The 22,084-nt window shown below is 41.4% G+C and overlaps 1 protein-coding gene across 3 annotated transcripts in view; it reads right to left on the reverse strand.

Annotated features, from left to right (window-relative positions):
• Nucleotides 1-10,010: 10,010 nt before the first annotated feature.
• Elmod1 (ELMO domain containing 1) overlaps nucleotides 10,011-22,084 on the reverse strand; it is a 58,792-nt gene continuing 46,718 nt past the window's right edge. Inside the window, exons 9-11 of one of the 3 annotated variants that reach the window (XM_059266907.1) lie at nucleotides 19,179-19,229; nucleotides 17,894-18,027; nucleotides 10,011-10,292 (exon numbers count right to left, since the gene is read on the reverse strand). In XM_059266907.1, coding sequence (XP_059122890.1) covers nucleotides 10,120-10,292; nucleotides 17,894-18,027; nucleotides 19,179-19,229 — 358 coding nt within the window. In that variant the 3' untranslated portion in view covers nucleotides 10,011-10,119. Of the gene's footprint in view, nucleotides 10,293-17,456; nucleotides 17,635-17,893; nucleotides 18,028-19,178; nucleotides 19,230-22,084 lie in introns of those variants that run through there. The other 2 variants (XM_059266906.1, XM_059266905.1) reach the window with 2 other exon arrangements.

A 22,084-nucleotide genomic window follows, 5' to 3' on the forward strand; every position in this document is an offset into this window, starting at 1 on the left:
GACAGTCACTGGGCACTTCATTATCCCAAGGACTACCACCCAGCAGTTCTAACAAGGAGTGAACTATTGATGTATATAAAAGCATGAATGGGATGGATCTGAAGGGAATTATACTGAGTTATAAAACCAGTTTTTTTTGTTTGTTTTTTGTTTTAAATCAGGGCTGGGGAGATGGCTCAGGAGTTGAGTGCTTGCTGCTCTATCAGAATGTGAGTCCTGGTACCCATGTCAGGTGCCTTATAGCGGCCTGTAACTCCAGTTCCAGGGGATCCAGTGCCTCCATGGGCACACACTCTCACAAGCTCCTATCCATACACAGACACACACACATATTCATAATATAAAATAACAAAACACTAAAAGAAAGTAAAACCTCATACATACTGTGTAATCCCATTTTTAACTCTTGAGATGATCAAACAGTGGATATAGAGAACAGATTAGTGACTGCTAGGGCTTGAGACTGGGATTGGGGTGGAAAGTGAGTGTGGTTATAAAAGAACAGCACAAAACAGCTTTCTCTCCCAAATTAATTCATTTTATCCACACTATCCATAAAAAGCAATTACATTTTGCATAGTACTCTTAATACAGAGAATCGTTATGGTGATGGAATTGTTCTAAATATTGGCACTGTTGGAGATGATGCAAACCTGCTTTCGCGTTAAAATTACATAAAACTAAACAGCAGACACTTTGGTTCATGTAAAAACTGGGAGAATCGAGTAAGGTAGGTGGATTGTATCAATGTTGTTTTTCTGATTGCCATATTGTGCTGTAATTACATATAACATCATGGCAGGAAGAGAACATAAGTTAGAAATGATCTGTTCATATCATTCATGAAAGTTGTTTGTTATAAGATTCTTAGAGGTTTCATAAAAATGCTGGGTTTAAAAACAATTATATGATCTAAAAGTGCTAATAAATAAAAAAATAAACCCACAGAAAATCAGGAGTGTTTTTGCAAAATCCTATTTAGGCCATTCATGCAGACTTACACTTGGGTAAATAGGTGTAATTAAGAAGAGAGAGCCTCACACACTTGTGTATTCCCCCCCGTTAATTCATCTATGTGGCTTACAATATGGATAAATGTAACCCCAAACCTACAGTTTGATAAGAACATTGGAATAGCTTTCCTGTAATTGGATAGTATTTTAAGTTGAATTTACACACATCATATTAGAGATCACAAAAAAATCAGATTATTGCTAGTCTTTTGATTTCAATATTGATTCTATCTTATTGGTAAAATATTTTGGTGCTCTCTTAAAACAGGGTCAGTAGAATAAGCAGAGTTCTTTGTTCTGGTAGAATTGGTGACTTCAAGGTTCTGGATCCACTCCAGGAAGTACAAGGCTCAGACTTCAAGTAACTTCTATACAAAATTACTGCTAAAGATTGAATTGTGTGTGCCCCACACCCATTCATACACTGAAGGCCCAATATCTAATGTAACTGTGTCTGGAAATAATTAAGGTTGAAGAGTTTATAAGGGTGGGGCCTTAATCCAACAGGATTAGTGCCCTTGTAATAAAATATTGACAAACATCACTCCATGTGAACATACTAAGCAGGCCAAATGGGCACAAATTAGAAGGTGGCCATCACCAAGGCAAGGTTGTCCTGACATGCTGATTTTGGACTTCAGGTCTCCAAATCCAGGAGGATTAAGCACTCCTGTCTATGGTATTGAGAATGCTGGTCCAAGCCGATGAAAACAGTTGCCAAGCTACAACTGGATGATTTCATTACAATGGTTAAAATGTAGAGTCTCCTGTATTTACCAGCAGCTAGGAGGCTGGCCATCCTGGCATACACCTCGAGAGAAGGACACTCAAAGAAAGCCCTCCAGGGGGGGTCTGTGCCCGCTGCACCAGCTTCGCCTACTGCAAGAAACACCCTGGGGAGTGTACCCGTAGGAAGTGTGAACACAGTCTCCTGAAGAAGCTGTGTCTGCAGAGACGGATTGGCCGATCAGAATGTCAGTGCTGTGGAGGGGCGGGCATGCTGTAGGTGCAAAGGCTAGCTACCTAGCCTGGGCTAGTTCTAGCCCTCCAGAACAGCCGTTCCTTGCCCACCTCTGTGTTGGTACTAAAATCTTGTGACTAATAGATTAAAACCTTTTGGAACCTATTCATTTCACGGTCAACTAGCTTCTATCAATCCAAAAGCTAAGAAAGTCATCAGATACTGTCTTGGACCTATGTAAAACCTTGCCCCATCCACTATATTTGTCTCTCTGACAATGTATTTTAAACTTGCCATGATTTACAACTTTATTTGTTCTAGAAAACTAACCTGATGAAACTGCTTCCACGTTGGAACATGGAGTATGGGGTAACCCAAATCTGTGTTCCCAGGCCATGGTCACTCGAAATGGTCCCAGAAAAAGACTATCTCTTATTCCCTTTAAGGTGAGAACTCTGGTTATGGAGCCAACAGAAAGCAAGTACTTGTTCTGGTGATGCCCCCTCCCCCTCCCTTCACCATGCCCACTTGTTTGTACCCTGAGAGGAGAGACAACAGAATACACAATCTTTTTATGGTCGTGGTTCTTGTGTGAGTTTTTCTGTGTGATGTGAACAAAGCCTACCGACACGGGCTCCGTACATGATCCCACCAAAATCTAGCTTAGTGAACTGGTGAGTTCATTGACGTTACTTACAGGATCAGAGGCGGAGGGTTGCTTGCAGGAACATGGGTGACTGAATGACAGCTGTAGCACCCAAAAGCCCACCCCAGAATGGATGACGACTCCCAGAAAGCTGCATCGCTAGAGCTCCATGTACAGTCTGCAGGTAGCTCAGTCTGCCAGAGTCTCCTTTATTCAGTTATTGTTACTGCTTATATCGCCGCGGAGAGAAGCCTTGTGAATATTGTAATTTCTTTGGCCCTGGGAGTCTGGTAAGTCTCCTTTACCAGCTAAGTCTTATGAAGCCCCTCCCTGCTCCCAGGAGAGGCTCTTCCAGGTCTGAGGAGATAGCTACCCTGCTGAGGGAGGCATAGAGTCAAGTTCTGACAGGAGTGGAAGGGAAACAGGGAATGATTGCTGCTTTTCTGGATCATTCACAATTGAAGCCAGACCTTGTCGGGTTTCATGGAGAGCCACCGGATCAATGCCTCCAGAACGGAGCGTCTCTGTTTTGTGTGTACACAAATCACCCAGAGAGGGAGTTACCAGGACAGTCTCATTCGGCAGGTCTGAGGGGGGCCCCAGGTTGTTCCTTTCTCTCAGCATTTATGGTTGGGGGCCACACACTGGATTTGGACAAGTTCCTAGTTTTAGACTCGGAGGCACCTGAGAGCAAAGCTACCATCTTGCTTCCCGTTTGATCTCCAGACTTGGCCTGATGCCCAGCACGGGAATAATTTCTCAATAAATATTTGCCTAAGTGAATGAATGGGGAAATTGGCCATAAGGACAAATCTTATAGATTTTCTCTTGGTGTTAGCACCTAGCCAAAACCCAAGTAGATACAAACCAAACCACAATTAAACATGTGTTTATTACTTGGAAGTCTCCAAGCACTTTAATTAATAATGACTTATTTGATTCTCATGCTTTCTGTAATCCTCCCAGGAGGAATGGTCGTTATTAGTTTGTTACGTGTATAAAAGTCAGACAGGTTGAGTCATTGCCCTAGGGAAGGCTAGCAGCATGGACACTAGAAAATTGACCTTCCAGTTGCCAGGAGTTTTCCTGCTATACTCTAGAGAAAGTAAAAACATAAGGAATTCCTTGTTGGCTTGAGACCGGTGATGCCCCCCCTTCTCTGTGTTTGGTATACACTCAGCACAGAGGCACCACCATGACAAAAATGTAATGTGGTATGATAGGAAGAAGTTTCTCAAAAAACTTTGTTAAGCTCTGTTTGGGAGACTTGGACAAATCAGGAGCCACTGGTGACCCCTCGCTGTCCTAACAGAACACTTTTATCTCCTTTTAGTTTCTCCCGAGATGTACTTCCTTGCCCAGAACAACATCCTGCAGACACCAGGCTCTCCAGGCGGAGTTCAGCCAGTGGGCAACCAGGTCCAGCCTGCCTGGTTTGCTATAGCTCTGACAGTTGTTTCCTTGCTTGTTCTAAAAGAAAAGAAAAGAAAAAACAAAAACCAAAAAACAAGGGGAGGGGCTCTCTACATCTGAATTCAAATCTTATGCTTTCCTCATTTCTGGATTCTGGAATTAGAAATGTCCTGAATAAAACCAACTCATCTGACCTTTGTACGCACTGTAGGCTGCAACCATCAAGGGACACGTTGACTTGCAGGATAGGGAGGGGTTAACTTTCAAGTGTGTGTGTGTGTGTGTGTGTGTGTGTGTGTGTGTGTGTGTGTGTGTGATGTATGTTCACATGGGTGTGCAGGTGTGTATGCTTGTATACAAATATGCAGAAGCCTGGGCAGGATGCCAGATGTCCTCTTCTATGCCCATTCAGCTAGGCTAGCTTGGCCAGTGAGTTCTCAGGGTCTCCCTGTCTCCATCCACTGAGGCTGGGGCTACAAGCATGCGCGCAACTTTTTACATGAGTTCTGGGGTTCAAACTCAAGTCCTCATGTCTGTAGAACAAGGCTCTTACTCACTTAGCCATCTCTCCAGGCCTGGTTTTTCCAAATTTAATCTTAGTTTTTCTCATCTTTGCTATGCTTCGTAAATTGTCATGAATTTTCATCTATGGCTTCCCCTGAAAGCATAACGTAGTCCTAGGTATTTAGGTAAAAAGTAACTTTTGATCTGTGACCTTGCTCTGACTTCTTTCCTTACCGTGTCTGTTGTGTATCTGTGAAGTGTCCCAAGGATATTAATGGATGACATCATACTCGTTAGTGTGCCTGTAAGCAGCAGGGTTCTGGAGGCTATACAAGGTCAGTGGGATAGGCGGGGGAGGGAGATGTATTATTAATGAAGAGTCCACATGTTAACCATCTCACATATTTCTTTTTCCACAGACATGCCCGGTAGCATCTGACCTGAACATGACCCAGCCCAGGCTCTGCAAATCCATCTTGCTGAGGTTTCCACTGGGAAGCAGTAAGAAGGAGAGCCAACTTCTTTCCCCAGGGAGACAGGCGAGAAAGAACTTAAGAGACTGCCCCAACTGTTTGTGTATCAAAGCAGGGAATTCTCCAAAGGCAAATGGGAAATGGGAAAATTCAACAGCTTTTGTAGGTATGAATTTACCTTGCAGGTATCTGAGTGGGAAATATTAACATGTTATCACCTAGGAGCAAGGTGTGAGCATCTATGGATGTTTACAATCCATCAGAAGCTTGGGCAGTAGGGTAGAATTCTAAGTAGAAGGTGTGGTGGTTTGAAAGAAAATGGCCCCCAAAGGGAGCGAACTGTTAGGGGGTGTGGCTTTGTTGGAGTAGGTGTGGCCTTGTTGGAGGAGGTATGTCACTGTAGGGGTAGGCTTTGAGGTCTCATATATGCATGCTCAAGCCACTCCCAGTGACTCAGACCAATTTCTGTGCCCTGTGAGTCAAGACATAAGAACTCTCAGCTCCTTCCCTAGCACCACGTCTGCCTGCATGGTGCCTTGCTCCCTGCCATGATGATAACAGACTAAACCTCTGAACTGTAAGGGAGCTACCACAATGAAATGTTTTCCTTTATAAGAGTTGCCGTGGTCATGGTGTCTCTTCACAGCAATAGAAATCCTAATTAAGATAGAGGATATAATGATTAGAAGTCTTGGCTTAGGGCCTTGAAGTTCAAGGGTTAGCTTAGCACCCCCTCCTGCCCCCACCCCCATCTTCTTCCACCTTTCTCTTCTCTTCCTCCTCTTCCTTCTCCTCTTCTTCTGTTGCTACTTTTGGATTTTGAGATAGGATCACACTCAGTAGCACAGGCTGGCCTGGAACTTGTGATTTTCCTGCCTCAGCCTCCTCAGCACAGGGATTATGGGTGTGAGCCACTGTGCCTGACTCATTTCCTTCCCTGTCTTGAGTCCTTTGGCACCGCATTGAAATCCTATAGGCCTGCTTGTCAAGAAAAGCCGGGGAGAGGCGGGGAGGGGTGGTGGGGGGGAACACGGTGTGTGTGCTGGAGAGATGGCTCAGAGGTTAAGAGCACCGGTTGCTCTTTAGAAGACTTGGGTTCAATTCCCAGCCACCACGTGGTTGTTTACAACTATCTGATACCCTCTTCTGATATACATGGGCATCAAGCATGCATGTGGTACACGTACATACATGCATGCAAAACACTCACACGTAAAATAAAATGAATAATTCTAGTAATTAAAAAAAAAGAAGTGCTGTGGGATGTTCTGTATGTCACATGTGTTGTTGATTAGTCAATAAATAAAACACTGATTGGCCATTGGCTAGGCAGGAAGTGTAGGCGGGACAAGGAGGAGAATAAAGCTGGGAAGTAGAAGGCTGAGTCAGAGAGACACTGCCAGCCGCCACGATGAGAAACAGCATGTGAAGATGCCGGTAAGCCACGAGCCATGTGGCAAGGTATAGATTAATGGAAATGGATTAATTTAAGCTATAAGAACAGTTAGCAAGAAGCCTGCCATGGCCATACAGTTTGAAAGCAACATAAGTCTCTGTGTTTACTTGGTTGGGTCTGAGGCTGTGGGACTGGCAGGTGAGAGAGATTTATCCTGACTGTGGGCCAGGCAGGAAAACTCCAACTACAAAGAAGAGCAAGTAAGAAGCAAACAAAGGCTACTGGACTTCCAATGCTGTCAAGGAGCTGAAACCATGCAAGTTCAGGGCTATCTGGGTCCACACATGGCGCTGGAGCTAACTAAATGCTGGCATTAGAAATAGAATCCAAGCTGGAACCTCTTCCCAGGCCTTGATGTTGCACTCGGTTCTGCTTTTCTGCCCCATTTCTGAACTAGAACATTCCTGATTATGCTCCCAGGAGGATTGGAGGCAATGCTTTTGCAGAGGATGTATTACTGTGCCCCAGGTTCCTCCGTGGCTCTGGGCTCAGTGAACTGAGAATTTCTGCTTTTCATTTTCTCTATCCTCTTCCTCTTTTCTCTGGCACCCTCTATTTCCTTCACTCTCGCTCTTCCAACTCTGGTCCCATCGTTCCTCCTATTTAGTCTGGACCTGGCCTCCTCTGTTTGCAGATCAGTATAGATTGCGCCCATGGAATTTGATTGTCAGGTTTCATTTCCCCATCACATTTTAGGCCCACCCTTTGCAGTTGAAATTCTCAACTCAAAAAATGATGTATCAAAAAAGATCCATACCTCTGATGTATTTATAACATACCTCTGATGTAATTATGACAGTATTTACGACAGGATCCCATGATACACTTCTGCTAGAGCAGAAAAGCAAAGAGATGCACTTGTATCTGCGTCATTGAGTTACAAGCAGACAGTTCATATTTATATCTGTCTTTTGGTCTACCTTGGTCATATAACATCTCTTTCCTTAAACTGCCCCTGTTCAGTCTGTTGTACCAAAGCAGTCAACAGCATCCTCTTTCTCTCTAGAACATTCCCTGACTTGGAATATGTATTATAAAGCCATCCCCTCCTGTCTTTGGAATGATGCCTATCTAGGCTTCTTCACAAATACAGACAAGATGATGGATTACCAGGAAATGTTTTTCACCTCAGCACAATAACAACAACTGTGGAAGGCAAATCTCCCTAAAGTCTCGTTTCAGAAATGATGCTTCGAAGAAGAGTATTTTTTTATTTCTTTCCTTGTAGTGCAAACTAGAAATGTTTTAAAAATCATATATCAAGTAGTGTTTTGGAAAACTTGAAGGAAATGTGCTACACAATTTACATTTTATGTGGTCAACCCTTGCTCAGTGGAATAAATATGAGCATGCTAAGAATACCCTAGGGAACCACATACACACACAGCGTACATCCCACGTCTCTGATGCTCTTGAAAACTTCTCCTTTTCTTTTTCTCACCTCGCTCTGTGTTACTGGGTAGACTGCATCTCCTACAAAGAGGTGTGAATGAGAAGGCTAATAATACCTTGAAGGAGCTGGCAGCGACTGTTCATCCTAAAACTGTGCAGCCGTGTTTAGATACTACCGAAAGCATCCAAGGAGCCGGGAGGGGAATGTCTTTGCTTGGTAACGTGAGCTATCTCTACCTGAGCAGAAGAGAACCACATGCCATCACGCTGCATTGCCGATACAGGACTACAGTAAATAGGAAGAGGCAGTGTACATATGTAGTTGGCAAAGTCTGCCTTGTATGTGGAGCAGTGCTTGGATCTGCAGTACTGTGTGCTCAAGATAGAGACCATCTCCTCGGCTCGCGGCTTTCCCTTCTGGAGACATTGTTCTTGGTATGCAGAAAGCATTGACTGGCTCTCCCCTTCTCACTGTCTAACAGAGGGCACGGGTTGAAGGAGGGAGCAGTAGAAATGCTACCACCTGGCTCCAGGACTGAGAGAGAAAAATGACAATCCTGGAGTGGAGGAATCCTCCCAAGCAACAACAGGCAGCTGAGGGTTTCTAAAAAATCAGACGCCTTGCAGTAATCAAGGGAGATTTTATCGAAAGTAATGAAGAAAAAGTAAGAGGGTAAGGAATGGTGATACATGCCTTTAATTTAACTGATGACGGAGGCAGGTGAATATCTGAATTCCAGGCCAGCCTAGTCTACACAGTGAGTTCCAGGTCAGGCAGGATTACATAGAAAGATTCTGTCAAAAATTAAATAAATAAAAAGAAAGATCTTACTCATTAAAGCATCGTCAGACCTTAAGATCAAGGAAATCTCTCAGCCATAACACCTTCTAAATTACACCTGCCTACTCTGAAAGACAGTAATTTATAACCAATTGTTTGTCTTTGACATTCCACCCACTCACAGATTTGCATATCTTAAGACCCACAGAGCACGAAGACATCCGAATGAAACCCACTCTCCATTACTGTAGAATGATATGTAATTTATTCATATACCGACAGTTAGGCAGTACTCAAAATTCATTTAAATAAGCAAGTGATTACACAAACATCTAATAATACTAAAATCGATAGTCCCAAAGTATAAAATACCATGGGTATGAAATACCATGGTAAATACTATTCAACAGACTACGATCATAATTCCAAACTAAATCACATTTTGAAGAAGATGATTCTTAGCAGTTTGAGGATAATTTCATTTTTTCTTCTCCCAAGCAACTTCTTCCACTGTTATAAGGATGCTAATTTCAAGGAATAGTGCATGGTATCATTGCTTGGGTTCCTTCGTAACATGTTTTCTTGCAAAAAATTAAAAATATTGCCCTTCAACATAGAAAACACACCAGTCAGCCCCCAATCCCCTAAGCGAAGATGCTTGAATTGGGGTAGTGCTAACTCTGGGTTCAGCAAGGGGCAGGCAGTGAGAAACCCTTTGCAGCCTTGGAAAGATATGGCTTCTTTTCTGTAGCTCCAAGCATCATACACGTATTTAGACATCCAAGCCGTGAAGTGATGGGGATAAAGTAAGCTTCTAGCCTGATGACTGCGACACAGTTGCAGCTGTGGTTAAGTTAGGCTACAGGTCTGCGGGGTTTCACACAAGGACAGCTCCTATTTGAGCGAATTTCTTATAGCCTCATTGCATTTTGGTGAAGGGCAGCTATATGTGCAGGAAGAGTTTGGCTTATCATGTGTCTGTCTGTGTTATTTTAAAGTCTTATACTTTCCCAGAATGAGGTCCAAGCATGAACCCAGCGTGAGAAGCTAGCTGCAGTCCTCATGAAACATTTTAATAAATATGAACACAGAATGAGATTCAGTTAAATCTCTTTCATACAAATTACAGCTAGGGAATTATTACACATTTTTTAATATTGAATAATGAGGAGGGAAAAAATCTAAAAAAATATAAAACTTTCTTCATACCTGGGTGTCAAGGACAGATGCTAACACTGCATAATGCCACAATATGAGCAGTCACTGGAGAGCAGATACTCCAGAAATAGTGGTATTTGGGGGATCTTGGAATTATGACCAAGAGATGAAAATACTGTACCAAAAGGCATGCATATATATATATATATATATGTATATGTATAATCACTATGTGCATTCGGTGTGTGAGCTGTCACCTAAGCAGAGATCTAAGACAACAATGAGGCAGTGTTCTGAGGATCCGTTGAAACCGGCGTGGGCACTACATGTTGATTAAGCCCTCAGATGCAGCAAAATGCGGGCACAGCGCCATGTCTGGGTTCTGAAGCTGTTTTATGATCCTCTTGCGGAATTTCTCCCGCACGCGATTAAATTCCATTATGTCCATGGGGTCCTCCTCAATCCAAAACTTGTGAAACTCGTGCATCAGATAGCCTGTTAGGGACAAGACAGTGAGAAGACTGCAGGAAAAGAGTCCTTAGCCACCTTCCAAAGCACCGTGGAGGAGTCAGATCAAAGCAACAGTCTCCGTGGAGTTCACAGGAAACACCGAGATTTAAAGTATGACCAGTGGAGTAGAAGCTACCAGGCTGCCTATTCTGTTTCCTCTTTTTGCAGCTAGTATTAGAGACATTTTCAGCTCCACAAAGCAGGAGGGCAAATCAATTCTGTCACCTCTCGAATATGAATCATACTGGGAACATACTCTCTTTTCTTAATTAAATTTTTTTTTTTTTTTTTTACGTTTCTGAGTGTTGGCCTGTTATGTATGCTTGTGCACCACATTGTGCAGTTTCCCTTGGAGGCCAGAAGGGGGCACTGGATCCCCTGGAATTGGAGTTACAGTTGTGAGCTGCTACATGGGTGCTGGGAATCCAATCTGGATCCTCTGGAAGAGCAAGCAGTCAGAGCTCTTAACCAATGAGCAATCTCATCAGCTCAACTTGGATTTTTCGTTTCCTTCCTTTTTCTCTCTGTCTCTGTCCCCCCCCTTTCTTTCTTCTTTTCTTTCAAGGCAAGGTTTCTCTATGTAGCCTGGAACTTGCTCTATTAGACCAGCCTCTGCCTCCCAAATGTTGGGACTAAAGGCTTGCATTACAATGCCTTTATTTTCAAATATTGCAAAATATTTTCAAATTCTTAAAATTATGTTTATTTATTTATGCTTGTATTCAGGTATATAGGTGTGTGTGCATGTGAGTGCACACATTTGTAGAGGCCAGGGGATACTATTGGGCATCTCTCTCCATCTTACATATGGAGGTGGAGCCTCTCGCTTGAACCCAGAACTTGCCACTTCAGTTAGTCTAGCTAACTAGCTTGTTCTGGAGATCACTCCTCTACGCCTCCTGAGCGCCGGGATTGCGGATGGGTCATCATGTCTACTTGGTATTTATATGGCTTCTGGGAATCTGAGCTCTGGTCTTGCTTGCAAGGCAAGTGATTACCCAGTGAGCCACCTCCCCTCCCCTGAACTTACTCCAAAAGATCAACAATGACTCCTTCACCCTCCCTCCCAACTAAATTAACACAATGATCCAGTCCTTCAAAATTACTCCACTCTGCCCTTTTTCCTCTTGGTATTCAATTTAACTAAAATTTTAAATTGCCCCAACATATCAGACAAATGCATTTAACCATCTAGTATGAGACAGTAAGAACTATAAATCAAATCTAAGCTATACAGACTCGTGATCAGCTTCATGAAATTGCTAATAATACTTCCTTCCAAAGTAAAATTCCATATTCAAAAGCTTTTGTGTCTCAAAGTTGATGTCTATGAACACTCTGGAGTGGAAATGTTCTTAGAATAAGTGTTAAGCATTTGAAGGAAGAATCTGTTTATTGTTTTTTTTTTCCTTCCACATTTTGCCCCTCCCTTCCATCACATTGCTTGTTTTTACACACATCTAAAATAATTGAAATGTGAATACGTCCTTTAAAAGAAAGTATTTTATTTGTGTGTATGTAGTAAACCCCAATGCAACTGCAGGTCTCTCTATAAATTAGGGGAAAAAAAAGAATAAAAGAAAAGAATCCCAGTTTAAAAAAGAAGAAGTGAATGCTATATGAGTTGTTCTTTGTTCTAACTTTAGAAGGTGCAAGAAAATCCAGACAGAATGCTGGAGAGGATCCTGGTTGGGCTCTCAGAACTTCTACTTTCGTGTATAAAGAGAATCTAGGAGGAATGAGCAAGGGAAGAAATGCGGAAATAGGAAGAGAACTGGGAAAAAAAACCATACTCAGTGGAACAAATAAGGAAACAGCTTTTCCTCTGGTAACTAACAATGTGTGGAAATAGCTTCAACACAATTCTACAATAGTTTTAAAACATCATATTCATGTTTCATTATAACACAGTATTAAAGGTGTCCTTCCACAACATACACTGCTTGATGACCTGTTCACACAAACACACACCTTCATTACTCCCCTCACAGTGTGTGTAGGCACACTCAGACACTTTTAAGAACTCAGTCACTCAAGCATAGGAGAAAAGGTTGAGGAAGTAATTATTTTACATTGATTTTGGGTTGTCTATTCTGTTCTATTTCTTCTCTCTCTCTCTTTTTCTTTTGACAAGGTCTCTCACAGCCCAGTCTGCCCTTGAACTCACTGTGTTGCAGAGAACCTTGGACACCTGCCTGATTCTCCTACTTCTACCTCCCAGTGCATTACCACATCTGGTTTATGTGTGATTAGGGATCGAACCTATGGCCGATGTGTGCCAGGAGAGCATTCTACCAAGTGAACTACATCCCTGTCCCTATTCTATTTCTTCCAGGGCAATGGACAAGACTGCTTCTTAACATTTCTCATGGAGGCATTCATTCCCCTTATCCAGCTGGCCTTGAGGCTGCACAAAAGCTGACTACCAGGAAAAATGCAAATCAGGTCGACCATCACGCCAGGACCTGTCTTCTCTATTTCCACTCATGCTACCCTTGGGTTCGCTGAGGGTCCCGAGGCTGAGTCCAGGCTTGGGCATCTCTAGGAGCAACACTGGAGTGACATAGATGAGGGGATGATTTGTTTTTTTGTTTCGTATTTTTAAAAGGCCTTGGTGTGGAGTCCTGGTTAGTTAGTCTCTAATATGTAATCCTCCTGCTTCAGCCCAAGATTCTCAGAAGGTTCCTGGGTAGGAAGCTGTTGGCCTGCACTTCATGGAACAGATCTAATCCTTCTCTGACACTTGCACTGTGCTTTGTGCCCAGCACTCATCTCTTCTCCAGGTTAAGCACCTGGCCTCTCATCACAGCTCATGTGCAGTGTTGGTCCTACTTCCTTCAATACGTGATGACAACGCTCTCTTCTGACCCCTGCATCTTACTCACCCACAAGAACTCAACCCTCTGTCCATTTCAGTGAGCGGAAAAGCTCCAAAAACATCTCAGGAATAGCCTGGGGTAATTTGTTAAACATGCAGATCCACCCAGATTCCAGCCAGATGAATTTCTGTCTCTGAAGTTTAAAACCTAAGATCTAGAAAACTCCATCTTTTTACACACACACACCACCCCCCCCCCCCCCGCCTCCTTCTAGGAATGTTTCAGTTGATATGGTTATAAAAGAAATGAATGAGAATTCATAATTTCTTCTCTTCTTAATATATAAAACACACACATAGTTTTTCCAACTGGTCTTTGAGCTCAAAAAAGCATACTTGAGTTGTTTTGCTAGGAGAGTCAGATTTACAATATTATGAATTAAAATCATCCATGATACATTCATCTCATTAGCATACTTCCATTGACATCAATAAAGCAGGTACTGTGGAAACTAATTTTTTTAATTTGATTTTTGGCTGTATTTATATGGTATAATGTGATAATTTGATGCATGAGTATGATATGGACTATCAAATCAGAATATGTAGCATGTTGATCTCCTTTTAATGAATAGTTTAATGACTATATTAACTTACACATAAAGATGCCCACTTTCCTACAGTGTGCAGACATCCTGGCATCTGACTCTGAAGGGGATGTAGTATATCACAGAGTTCTAGGAGAACTCGGACACAGTTGTTTCCCTCATTTTTCTATTGTATACATAATTGCAGATGACCATCTTGGAGGGTGATGGTGCTTCATAATCTAACACCATTTTCATGGTACTTCCTTGATAAGAACAAATGTAAACTGTAAATTCTATAGACAGATCCCCTGGGACTCTCCCTATCTTATCAGGAAAATGAGTAGAGACCATATAACATGATTGCAATAAAAATACAGAAACAGTGACCTGGCTTCCAAAGTACATATCATAATTATAAAACTCTACTCATTTATGTATTATTACACAGCATTCAAATATTCATTTGGCCAGTTGTCTGGTCAACCCATCTACCAATTATGCATGTAACAGATACACTGTTAGGCACTGAAGACGGAGAAAAAGGTAGAGTTCTCATGTTTCCTAATTCTCTGTCTCCTGAAGAGAGAGAGAGAGATGGGTATTCAATTTCTGACAATGATTTGTTAGCTGAGAACGCTAACAAAGGAGTGTGGGAAGGGAGGGAGAAAACAGAGTCAATCCATTGCTTCTAGTCTTCAATTTCATTCATGCCCCAGCGCTGTGGGTTGGCCAAGCAGATTTTATGTCTCTACCTTTTAGATGTGGACACTGGGTTCAGCCAGGAAGCTCAAACAGTGCACGCTCACACAGTTGACAGCGAAAAGCCTGGGCTGAAACAGGCCATCTTCCCATCGCTGCTATAGGCTGCTTCCTCTGGTGCTTATTTCTACGTTAACGGTTCTCTCTCTTGAAGGTCAAAGAACAGATAATCCGCTCCGTCTTCTGCGCTTGTCCTTTCCTCTAACTTTACCCCGTTACAGTCGGGCTGTGTGTTCAGTGGAGCTTTAGATTGGCTGACATTTTTGCAACAACAAACCTTGGCAACGCAGCGTTCCCTGACTAAGACTGTAAAGTCAGGACGATAGAGCCATTACATTCTTATTTCCTTCCCTCTAGATGAAATACTTGTTTTGAATACTAATTTGGCTTGCCATCTGAAGCCTGATGCATATTTATTGCTGCTCAAATGTGTCTTGGTTTTGCTTCACTGCACCCTGTTGCTAGAGAGCAGGGACATGTGCAAGGACACAGATAACTGCAAGAATATTACGGGGGAGATTGCAGAAGTGACCATGCCCACCGGAGGTGCAATGAATCCAGGGCATGGTTCGCCTCTTATAAAGACACCCAGTCTCTCTGACCATAACCTAATCCGTTGGTGGTTGCTGCTCTTTCTGAAACCCGAAGAGTGTCCTGGGAAATAAGATAACCTGCTTCATGGTTACTTATCTGGGCTAGGACTCTCCTGAAAAACGTATCAATTGGGTAAGGCTAAAACATTTCCAGATCAGCTACACCCTCTTTTTTCCTGAAAAGAATATCATTCAGTACTGTAGTTATCTTATCTGTCAGTCCATGCATCCACCCATTCATCTATCCAATATATAGTTACTAAACTCTCTACTAGGCTGAGCATTTAGCAATGAATAAAACATCTCCTCCTACCCTTAAATAAATACCAATTCTTTTCAGTTTAAACACGGGAGATGTTGGTTGCTGTGTGGTTCTGATTTTTAACTCCAAGCAGATGAATTACGAGTGTGGAGACAGAGCCCTTCTAGCCCATCAGAGCTCTGTGGCTTCTTACAGGAATATCCATTTTTGTGGCTTTGAATAGATTTCCCCAAAGGAATTTACCTTCAGTTTGCCTCAAATTAAACTCATCCTATTTTCCCTTATAAGAGCTTCCCTGATTTACCCAAGAAAGATGGAAACTGTAGAATAGGGCAATTTATATAAAGGGCTAACAAAAACATACTACAAGAGATTTTGTTTGTTAATAGCTATGTTTGTGCTCTCCAACATGGCTCAAAGCTCTTCAGGGTCCATTCCAAATTCTTCTCTTAAACTTCTTGTATCATATCTAACCATACCCTCTCAGTATCATATCTAATCGTACCCTCTCTACTGTACTGTTTGGATCTGCTGTACACTCCCATCTTGTGGCCTGTGTCCTTACCACTTCTCTGGCTGGGTCCCTCAGCACCCATTGCTTTTTGTTCTGCTGTTCAGCCTTAGGTTTTCACTGAGAATGGCATTTGCTCTAGGGAGCTCTCTCTGCTTCAGACTCAGTGGGTGATGACGGCCATATGCCTTCTCAGTGCTTTAAGAGTATGTTGTACTTAATGGTTTCGATGCCGGCCTTCCTCAGGATAGACCCTGATTTGCAGTAAAATCCCAGTGATATTTGTTGGGAATAAAGTTGTTACAGGAGTGAATATAATCACCCACGGGTCAAAATGGGAGCTATAAAATGTCATGTGAGGAACTTAGATTTTCTACTAACAAGTTATAAAGTAAATCGAATATTGTTTTCATTTTTGCCAGTGATACTTGCATTGTTCAGCATCAGATAGTTTAATGGGAAAACAAAGCACCATGAAGGCAGTAGCCTCTCCTATCCTAATCCTTGCTCTAAAGTCACTCCAGCTGAGCCTTCTGACTGCCAAACTCTGTAGCCCCACACATGCTGCATTCCATATCTGGGCTGTTTTTTAAACCCCTATTTACAGAAGATAGGGGTCTAGCCCCTGTTCACCAGCCCAACCATACTCAGTTCCTTACCGTTTTTAATCTAGGACTAACTGCCTACTTTGTTCATTTACTTAGTTTTCCATTTAATTTAATTTAGATGTGTTCGACCATGGTAGAAGTTTGCTCAGTTTCAGAGCTTTGTCAAAATCCAGATCGGTTCTTCTCAGCCTATTGTGTGGGATCTGCTTTGGGAAGGCCCCTTGCCCTCACCTGAGGATTCCCTTCTCTCTCCTCCCAGAAAGACTTCCTGTTGTCCAGGTTCATTTATTCTTTCTGGAATTACTCTCTTATTTTGTAGAAACATCATATTTTTCAGGAGTTTCCTTGTCAAGTTATGTAGAAGCAAAATATTTAAGACTTTGTATTTATAAAAAAAAGTCTATCCTGTTTTGATACTCAATACTCAATTGATAAGTTAGCCTGGGAATATAATTTGAAATTGTAAATCATATCCCCTTTATGCCATCTTAAGTTTTTGTAGTCATTATTCCATTGTGTTTTGGAATAAAAAGCTGCTCTTGAGAAGTCCAGTGTAATCTTGATTCCAAAGTTTTTGTGTGACTGTTCTAGAAATTTTCAGCATCATCTCTTTACAGTGTCGTAGTATCTCACAGTGATATAGACTTTGGTTTGGTAGATTTGAATCTATTATGTGGGCGCTTGGAACTTAACATATGAAAATCTGCCCTTCAGGCCTAAAGTTTTATCACATTTATTTATTTATTCAGTGTGTGTGTGTGTGTGTGTGTGTGTGTGTGTGTGTGTGTGAAGTCAGAGGACAACTTGTAGGAGTTGATCCTTGCCTTCCATCATGTAGGCCTTGAGGATCAAACTCAGATCTTCAGGCTTGGCAGCAAGTGCCTTCACCCACAGAGCCATCTTGCTGGCCTGATTTTTTTTCTTGATTTGTAGATTTGTTTCCTTTCCCTGAGTTTCTCCTTTTTGTGACACCCCCCCCTTCAGATAGGAGACATCCCACAATGGCCCTTTTATGTTTCAACCTTTATTTTTTTACTTTTCATCAATACCTTTTTGACCTACTTTCTAGGCAAGTCTTTCAACCTTACTTTCTAATCTTCTTGTGAATTTCATTTCTGTCAAAACATAGGACCTGGCAGTCAACACAGGCTGTCTTTAGAGTTGCAGTCTTCAGTGTTAAGCTGTGCTAGATCAAAGGGAGACAGACATAGTCAGACCTGAAGTTGACACATTGCATATCACATAAGAGCCGAGAAAAAGAAAAATCCATGATGCCCAGAAATGTAAGCGTAGGTGTTGAAATGAGAAAATAAACAAACAACGAAGTTAAACCCCAAGGAACTTCTTCCCAGGCCTAATGTAGCTTCGTCACAATGATTTCTCAGCTTTGAACCTTGTCTGCTCTGTAGAAATCCATACTGAAAATTAAACAACAAGATACTTACAGAACGTTTGTTGGAAGTGAGACAGTGTTGGTGCTTCGGGGGCGATGTTGTAGAAATGGGTTTTGAGAGCACCACTCACGAGCAGATTATATGCCAGATCGGTGATATTGATGCCCACAATCGCAAAGGAGTACCTGCAAGCAGGACCCACAAAAACCAAAAGTGTTGCACATGAGGGATATAAGCACTTCAAAAATTGATACCTAAGTTCTAAATTCCTTTAAACCATCAGTGTGGCAAGCCATCTATCCATCTCTACCATATCAAAGTCCTGTCCTCTAAATCTACCACAAAGTTTTGGTAGCACATGCTAAGAGAACCAAGAGTCTACCTGCTTTGACTTGGTGATTCCATTTCCAAACATATGGATATGACCGGTCAGTGTTTGAAGTGGACAAAACTTTATGCATAACAATATTTATTACAGCATTATTTATCACGGCAAGACATAGAAACCACTCAAATAGGCTCAAAAGACTCCTAGAGAAATTAATTATGGTCATTTTTGTGTTAACTAAATTATGGAAATTTTATAGCTAACTAAAATTGCATTCTTAGAGACTTTAAGGCCTGTGAAGAACAAGCTGAGATTTTAGTATAGGTGCACTTGGGTGTAGAGAGAAACATCTAGAATGAAAAGCTATGAGTTCTTACTATGGGTATGCACAAGTGATAGATGGGCTGATGGACTGAGTTCTGGTCTTCATTCTTGTGTTTTTCTAAATTTAAATGTTATGTGAGAAAGATTTAAGGTATTACTACAAAGTATATTTTATGACCCTCTTCTACAGAAAAGGGAATAGAATTCTTAAATTCTCTCTGTTCTTATAAATCCAGCATAGAAATATTTTTGAATAGCATAGGCCATTAACAACATTTATTAATTTGTTTGTCCACTTGTTTGTGTGTGTGCATGTACCCTCATGTGTGTGTGTAGGTCGAGACAATTGTAGCATCTCTCCTTCTACACATAGGTTCTGGGGATCAAACTCAGGTCATCAGGCTTGATGACAAGTTTGTTTACCTGCTGAGCCATGTTGTCAGGCATCTAATGTAAAAATGTGAAACAATTTTAAAGTTTTATTTCATTATTTTATGAGTATTGATGTTTTGTTCACATGCATATCTGTGTACCATGTGAGTGCCTGGTACCCATGGAGGGGCATTGGCTCTCCTGGAACTGGAGTTACAGATGGTTGTAAGTTATCATGTGGGTGCTGGGAATCAAATCCAGTTTTGTCCCAGGGCTAGGGCTGACAGTCTTCTTGTCTGATCCCACACTTACCCAATTGCTTTATCCATCCTTTTCTTTTCCCATTCTGCTTTGCTGAATTTGCTGAAAGAAAGAATGAATAAATAAATGAACATTTAATATTTAATTTGTTCTTACTCTCTTTGAATGCGTATATGCAACCAATAACTACACATAGGGATACACGTAACTCTATTATTACACTAATGGGTCTGAATAGATCACTGCTAAAGGCAGGAGTACAAGCGTGGTATGATGGCACACCCCTGGAATCCCATCAATCGCCACATGTACTGTTGCTTTTAGAGTTGATACATTCAAACTGATTAGTGTTAGATAGCATACGTATACATACAGGTAACAGTTTTAACATAAGCCAATGCAGGAAGATGTTGAGTTCTAGGCCAGCCTGGGCTACACAGTAAGACCTTGTCTCAAAAACAAACTTTAGCATTGGTGCTACATACAATATTTAAATCCATCTAAGCAGGAAAAAGGAGAATTTTCTAGAACAGATGGCAAATGGCACACTACAAACGCTCACGTAATACCACAGCACACAGCCACAGAAACATAGTACATAATGGATATTTAAACAAATGTGCTTCCTACTCTGTGAATGACCAGCTATGATGCCAAGTAACTGCTGGAATTCATGTTAAAATATCCCACCTACTTTTCAAAGTATAATTTCTAACCAACAAAGGAAACTAAAGAGGCGCCAGGACAGTTTTGCCTCTAGAAGATTCATTTTCAAAATGAGTTGAATTGCATGTGAAATTGAAAATTTTTCTAAGTATCCACTTTCTCTTCAACAGAGCTTCAAAAGTCCGCAGCATGTCTATATGTGTTAAATGAAATCTAATGTCTATATTTGTTAAATGAAATCTTTGCATTTGAAATACAAGAAAAGGCCAAGTGGCTTCCCCTCATTTGATAACTTATAAGATAGCCCCCAAGCAAACAACAGAAATTGACAGGCAGGATTCTCTTAAAATTACATCTACCTTTATCCCTCAAGTTACTTCAGGACCCTATGAATAGTCACAAAGGCAGAAATGTATCATGCTTGCTGATGGACAGCCGTGAGCATGTCCTTAGTACATATACTCATGCCTCACTGTTGAATTCCTGAAATGTGTAGGGTCTGATAGAAGCTATGATGTTACCATAAGGGGTCAAACTATACCTCCTTCAGACAATTACCTAAGAAATAGATGAGAAAGAAATCAGAATGTTCTCGAGACATTCTGATTCACACTTGGTGACCTTCACCATCAGTGTGAAGCAACTAATACAAAAGCTTCTTCCTCTTTGACTGGATTGTAGCTTGAGGGATACACTAGGTTCCTACACAGCACACACACGAAGGCCATCCTCCTTAAGAGTGGTCCACAGACCCTCAAGGCCTCTCTGATGGCCGTTGAAGGAGCCACAGTTGTGGAGTCTCTGTCTACCCTCCCCTTGCTTGAGGATGGCTCACTGACAAAATTAATCTGCCTTCAATCGTTAGTCAAACAATGTTTGAAGCTTATTGTTACTTTCCCAGGATCATGGAGTATCCATGACTCCTGGTTCTGATCCAGGAAACACCACTTGGAAACACATGCAGACTCTCCGCAAACTTTACTTCGGAGGAGTTCAGAGGCTCCACAATGCAGAACTAGGCAATCCAGAAGATACAGTAGAAAAGTCAAAATAGCTTGAGTTTGAGCATGCAATCTATCCAGAAACAGCGAGATGATTTTGATGTTTTTTTTTTTTTTTGAAACGAATAAAAGTAAAGGAGATGAATTTTTAATCTCATAAAAGACTGTAAATGTGAGTCTGGGAAAGTAATGTAATTTAATGAACCTTAGTCAAATGGAGCTAGGAGGAGGATAATAGTAACATCAGTGAAATAAACCCAAGTCAACCGATTCCTGAATCTTAAGACTGCTACAATAAAACTCTAGGTTTATTTAGCCAGTAATAACTAAGTGCTATTAGGTAGAGGACAAAAAAAAAATCTACTGGGATCAGGACAGTAAAATAGAAGGAATTCTCAGGAGAAGAGCCACTGACTTACACATTAACTACCATTTATAGTTAACAAATTGGAAATACATCAATCAAGGCTAGAAGTGGTGGGGCACACTTTTAATCCCAGCTCTAGGGAGGCAGAGGCAGGCAGATCTCTGTGAGTTTGAGGGCAGCCTGGGCTACAGAGTGAGATCCAGGCCATCTATGGCTATGTGGTGAGACTGTGTCTCAAAAAAAAAATATTAATCGAAGATCAAATTTTCACTATGCAGGAAAATTCACAAATAAAATGTCCCTTGAGGGGATTAGGTTTATGTGTATGAGATGGTCACCTCTCTAGAGGAAGGGATTAAACATCCCTCAAACTGAGTATAGTTCCGGCTTCTTGACTCTTTCATTAGATTAGATCAATCTGGCTTTCAGCTAATAAAAATGCAGCCTACAAATAATCAACCATATCAGATTAAAATTTGGTGAATGTTTGCCTTTGAAAGTGTTTTTCACAAATCTATTTATTTTAGAAATTCTTATCCTATTCATTCTAATACAGAATAAAAACAACAAAACACAGAAGCAAAGAAAAATACCTTATTTCCTCTTTAGTGATATCCCTTCATATGTTCAGTCAAAGAAAAGAAATCAAGTAAACATAAATGCAAACGCAGTTTTGAACTTTAAAACAAAAGAGCTTCAGAAAGTCCAGCTTTCTCTGTAGGTCTTTGTCTTCCGAGCTTCCTGATGCCCATACCACACTCCCTTGTCTCTGAATTCTTTTCTCCATATCCGGCCCTCCACGCTCACCTTTCAATCTTCCTAGACACTCTTGACACACATCTTGCTTGAAGGGCACCTCTCTACCTTCTAAGTCCTGACGTGAGTATCTGCAGTATTAACCTTCCTGTTTAGCGCCCGTCAAA

The sequence above is a fragment of the Peromyscus eremicus genome, chromosome 7 (assembly GCF_949786415.1).
Source record: "Peromyscus eremicus chromosome 7, PerEre_H2_v1, whole genome shotgun sequence".
Classification (NCBI taxonomy): domain Eukaryota; kingdom Metazoa; phylum Chordata; class Mammalia; order Rodentia; family Cricetidae; genus Peromyscus; species Peromyscus eremicus.